This window comes from Eutrema salsugineum, unplaced genomic scaffold, assembly GCF_000478725.1.
Source record: "Eutrema salsugineum unplaced genomic scaffold, Eutsalg1_0 scaffold_8, whole genome shotgun sequence".
NCBI lineage: Eukaryota > Viridiplantae > Streptophyta > Magnoliopsida > Brassicales > Brassicaceae > Eutrema > Eutrema salsugineum.
This window is the reverse complement of record NW_006256414.1, coordinates 11,473,036-11,478,883: the sequence shown is the minus strand read 5'-3', so window position 1 is coordinate 11,478,883 and position 5,848 is coordinate 11,473,036. Positions and strand designations below refer to the sequence as shown.

General features: G+C 36.9%; 1 protein-coding gene across 1 annotated transcript; it reads right to left on the bottom strand.

Annotated features, from left to right (window-relative positions):
• Positions 1–3,300: 3,300 nt before the first annotated feature.
• Positions 3,301–4,077, bottom strand: LOC18009927 (pathogenesis-related protein 1). The gene is made up of 2 exons (XM_024159237.1): positions 3,936–4,077; positions 3,301–3,761 (listed from the first exon to the last, which is right to left on the bottom strand). Exons 1-2 carry the CDS (start codon positions 4,075–4,077, stop codon positions 3,301–3,303), a joined length of 603 nt encoding a protein of 200 aa, XP_024015005.1.
• Between the last annotated feature and the right edge of the window lie 1,771 nt (positions 4,078–5,848).

The following is a 5,848-nucleotide window of genomic DNA, read 5'->3' as shown; positions in this document are numbered from 1 at the left end:
AAAATTTCTTCAAATCTTTCCTTATATATTTAAATATATTTTTTATATTATTCAGGCGAAAATTTGTAGCACAAAATATACAAATCAATATTAAATATACTCTCGTATCCTTGTTGTTTACTTTATACTCTATATATTTTTAATGTTTTATGCTAGTTAATTACTATGACTTTTACTAGGTAAGGTGCATGCATGACGTTGATGTTTACTAGAATAGATGTCTAATTATGAAAACGAGTTCTTGTCAATGTGACCTGAATAAGGGTTATGATGACTTTGATGGATCAACCATTTTTCCGTGTTAAGATTAGTCAAATAAAACATCAATGAGTAGGTCGGATCACCGAAGGGTTTTTCATTGAATGAGTACGTATGCAATGCAACAGAAGGTGTGTAACTCCATACTCGAAGTGAGTAGGCGACGAGCACACACAAGACAATCCATATTACGAACTCCAACTTTGGTACCAAATATAGAGGACGGCTCAAGCCAATTGGCAGTACATATGTAAACAATAGGTCAATAGCTACTTCTGATTCGATGAAAAGTCATAGCTGGACGAGTCAAAGAGATTCCAAATGTTGCTTTGCATCTCTAAGAGCTATTTCTTCGTATTTTGTCCTTAGTTGCATGTGTACTAATAATTAATTGCGAATATGTCACACATCTTTAATAAGAAAGCAAATCAAAGTTTTAGCCTATTTAGCTGGAGTACCAATCATTTCAAAGTCTTGTATTTCTCTTAAATAGAATTCTTTTTCACCATTCGAAAATCGAAAGAAATTCCAAAATTGTTTAAAACTCATTTCTAAACATTGAGGAAACACGATTATAATGTTCAAAACATGTCCTTCTACACTCAAAAAAGGTTTCAAATTTTTTCCAAATCCCTTAAACATTCAGTGTTTATTTCCTTCCACCAAAATGTGTAACCTATCATCGACTAGTCTGTTTCCACAATATTGGAAATTCTAATGAAACATGATATATTTATTTTTACATAGATTTTTTTTATCAAATATAGTCAAGAAATCCTTTTGGAAATTTATTTATATAAGAATTCTTTTAGAAACTTTAAGAACATATATATATATATATATATATACATAATAATAATAATAATATAAAAGAATACTACAATTGCGAGAAACAACAACGGCAAAGACAAATCCGAGTATACGATCAGAAGGATATATTGTCCGATTCTTCTTGTACTTCAGTCGTTGGACCACCATCTAACTATTGGATGACTAAGAAAACTGTTGAGACGTTTGTTTATTACAATATCTTAGCAGAATTTACAAACCCGTTGAGATAACGCTTATCAATCTGAAGAATCATTTATCCCGCTTATCAATCTGAAGAATCATTTATCCCCCAAGATATAACAACCACCGTTTCATATTAAGACTATATGACCGTACATCAAACTTTGTAATATTTAGAACTTTCGCGAAATTATACTTTATATAAGAAACAAGCAAAGGGTAATTGTAGAAAAGAAGATGTTTTATTTTTTTATATTGTGTGTATAATGCAATGTCTACAATTCATATATGTAAGAGTCGAGAAGGCTAAATAATGGAAAGCAATATACACAAACATACAAGAATATGTAACTACGGAAAAAAATCATAATATGTAATATTGAGCCAAGGGTCTTCTTCTTCTTGCTTACACTCCCCCTCAAGTTGGTATGTAGGGATCCTTCATACCCAACTTGCAAACAAACTTCATGGAACAACCTGCTATCAACTCCTTTTGTTAATATATCAGCAAGTTGTTCATTGAACCTGACAAATGGAAAACATATGATACCAGAGTCCAACTTCTCTCTTATGAAATTCCTGTTAACTTCTACGTGTTTAGTTCTATCATGTTGAACCGGATTGTGAGCAATGCTGATGGTAGCCTCATTATCAGAAAACAGCTTCATTTTCTCTTCATGGTTAAAACCGATCTCAGTGAGAAATCTTGTCAGCCACAAAATTTCCCTCAGACCTTTATTCATCCCTCTAAACTCAGCTTCAGTGCTAGATAATGAGACTACTTTTTGCTTCTTACTCTTCCAGCTCACAAGATTTCCACCAACGAATGTTAGATATCCTGCAGTTGATTTCCTATCATTGTAGTCCGCTGCCCAATTTGCATCTGTATAACCATGAATCTTCAAGTGCTGGTTCTTTGTGAACATGATTCCTTTACCCAGAGATCCCTTCAAGTATCGTAATATTCGGCGAATGCTTCTTCTTTTGTTGGAAAAGGAACACTTCTCAAGAAAAGTGTAGACCCGATCTTCCTAAACGATTTTGTTGTAGTGTTTAATATCAGCCATACACTCCATGGGGTTTGGACGGCGAAAATTGATTTCACGCCACAACCCTTGTAGCGATTTGTAAAATTGTTCCACACTTCCTCCTCCTTGTTTAAGTTGTAAGACTCGCTGAGCGAGCTCATAGATCTGAGAAGTATCAGTGCCATCAGAGTAAGTATTAGCAGGGGAATCCCATACCTCTTTTGCCTTCGGGAATCTGATGAAATTTCCGATGAGAGAGGGTTCCATAGAGTTTATTAACCATCCTTTCAATCGCATTCTCGGTGCGCCACTTCCGATAAGACGGATCTGTAGTTGGAGGAGGTGCCAATTCACCATTGATATAAACCATTTGTCTTTTCCTGAGATATACATCTCGACAACTTGGGACCATAGAGCATAGTTGCTCCCATTGAGTTTAATTCCAACAGAACCACCTGTAGATTCAGAAGAGATATGAGTTAGAGATGCTTTTTGGATGACTTCATCCATTTTTGTAGTAAGATCGTTCATGAGGGTCAGGGATTGGTTTTCGATGGGTTCCATATAAAAAAGAAAATTTCAATCAGGAACAAGATCTTCCTTGCTCTGATACCATGTAGAAAAGAAGATGTTTTATTCTTTATATTGTTTGTATAATATAATGTCTACAACTCATATATGTAGGAGCCGAGAAGGCTAAATAATGGAATGCAATATACACAAGTATACAAGAATATGTAACAAAGGAAAAAATCATAATATGTAATATTGAGCCAACGGTCTTCTTCTTCTTGCTTACAGTAATCAAATTAACTTTCACCAAATATTTTTGTATCACTTCATTACATCACAAACGTATATTAGTATATATATATATATATATATGTTTTACATATGACAAAGGAAACGCCACATCCTGATAGATGATGATATTTATTGAATAGGAAATAGACACATGTCCTCTGTGGAGAACATTTTTATCTTTGTATGCGTATAAAAAATTTTAGTATGGTCGTTCACCAGGAATATTGCCTTTAGGATCATAGTAGCAAGCGAAAAAAGTTCCACCATTATCACACCTTACTTTGGCACACCCAACCGACACCGACTTTCTCCATACAACCTGAGTATATTGAAGACAATTTGTCCCAGCAGCACATGTGTTAGTCTGGTAATTGTATTGAGGCCTCACCATAGCCCAGAGGCTCACAGCCTGCACAGCGGAATCATCACTGAAGAATGCTGCTATGGTTTTGCCGTAGGGAGCATTTGCTAAAATGAGATGGCAGTCGCCTCTTAGCCTGGCGTAGCTTCGAGCATAGCCAGCTAGCATCTCATGCCATACCAGAGGACCCACATATACTTGAGATCGAACACGGTTGAGAGCACTCAAGTAGTCTTGTGGTCCGTCTTGGGCATTCAGGGGAGCAGCAAAAGCTAGTACAAGAGCTGTAACAACCTGACCTGCGGTTCTTTTAAATATTTTTGTTACTAATTCATAATCCCGGTTTAATTTAATTAAATTATTTCCTTCTTAATTAATATTTTTTAATTTTTTTTATCTTCTGCGAAACCCATTAGTTCAGCCCAATCCAGTTAAATTAACGCTAATTATAAATATCCCTTAATTATTCTCACTTTTAGAAAATCCTAGCCACATTCTTCTCTTCTCTCCTCCTTCTCTCAGCCACGCCAACCTCTCCTTTTCTCCCTCACCATGGCTCTCTTCCTCTCTCTCTCCTTGGGCTGACTCGACTGAAAGCAGAGGGAACTCGAGCATTTATTGTGAGAGGCTCTTTCTTGTTCTTCATTCTCCTTCAGCACCTTCTTATTCCCTTGCCGCCACCTTACGTGATGTTTTCCCGACGAACCGTGAGGATCTACGCAACCAAATACCTTTCAAATTGAAGCCCCGAGTGTCAGATTTCTAATAAGACCAAGTTCATATAGATCGGAGATCTGTGCCGAGAGATATCGCCGTTTCCATGTTGGGTATCCAGATCTGCATTTGGCTAAGGTGAGGATTAGATCTAAGATTTTTTCTCATTCCTCTGTCTTCTTTTGGTGTGTTAAGACTACATCTGATGAGACTAGGATGTTTCCATGTGCATTTAGGCAAATCCATATATATATTTATATAACTAAAAAGAATCATGATCTCATTAGAGGAAGAACCATCATATTTGATTGTTCACCGAATGTGTGGTTAGTGTTTGGTAGAAATAACTAGATCAGGTGTCTTTCTCGTTGAGAAGTGCCGAGTGTGGGCGTGTGTGCTGGGTTATGTGCCGTCTGTGTGACCGTGGCAGTAATCCATTCGTCTAGTGATGTGACGACCTGCGGGCCTTGTCTGTGTGACCGCCAGTTTTACTGTCTTTGTGACAGGGTGAGATGTTGACCTGTGTCCGAGTGACAAGGTGGTTTGGCCTAGGTTTTTAGGCGGGACGGAGACTTCTCAGTACTTGTTAGTTGATTGTGCGCTGCTAGAGTGCTTGTGTGTTCTTATTAGATTTATTCTTGATATGTTGGTGGAAAATGAATGAGTAAGGAGGGAGGCTGGTCTGGTTCTCACTGAGTAATTCACCAATTACTCACCCCTCTATCTCTATCTATTTTTGTAGGTTAGATGGATCAGCTATTTCTATGTTGTTGATTGTTACCTAAGGCATTTTCGATCCTGGCAGACCTGAGGCTCACCGAAGGACTGTGGTCCTAACATGTCTAACTATCCGGTTATCTAGGAAGCCCGAGATAGAGATGTTACAATTAGTATCAGAGCCCAGGTAGATCTCCTAGCTCTGTCCTAGGAGTCGCGCCCGTGTTTTTATCGCGTTTTCGAAAATGTTTTCTTAAAACCTTTTTAAATGTTTTCAAACCTAGAACAATAACAAATTATAGAGGCTGATCTGATGGATGTTCTCTTTCTATTTTTTTCATTTCCTTCTTCCTTTATTTTATTTCCTCAAGCTTGAGGGACCAGCCGCGCAGGGATAAGTCAGACCAGGAGGGTCTGTTCTGCACCATCTTGTCATTTTCTTCTTTCCTTTCCTGTAAATTTTTTTCTTATTTAATCCATTTCCTTTGTCCTCATTATGAACTCCTCTATATCATTTCTTCTCTTTTGTTTCTTCACCATAAAAGTTCCACCACTTCTTCTTATTTTTTCTCTTGCCAACAACTTCTTTCCTTCATTTCTTCTTCCATGTTTCCTCCTATGCTCTTCCCTCTACCTTTCACCTAAAACCTTTTCAACCATTCTCTTTTTCTCATTTCCCTCTCAATGCATCCCTTAATCTTTTCTTCATTTCCTCTCGTAATCTTTGTCATTTCCTTCTGTTGTCCGTAATTCCTATCTCGAGCGTTCATTTCATATACGCTCTTGTATTTGGAGGGATTTGGAGACGAATCCTCTGTAAAGGGAGAAGATTGTAACAATCCGACCTCCAGTTCTCTTAAATATCGGTTGTTATTAATTCATAATCCCGGTTTAATTTAATTAAATCATTTCCTTCTTAATTAATATTTTCTAATCTTTTTTATCTCCTGCCAAA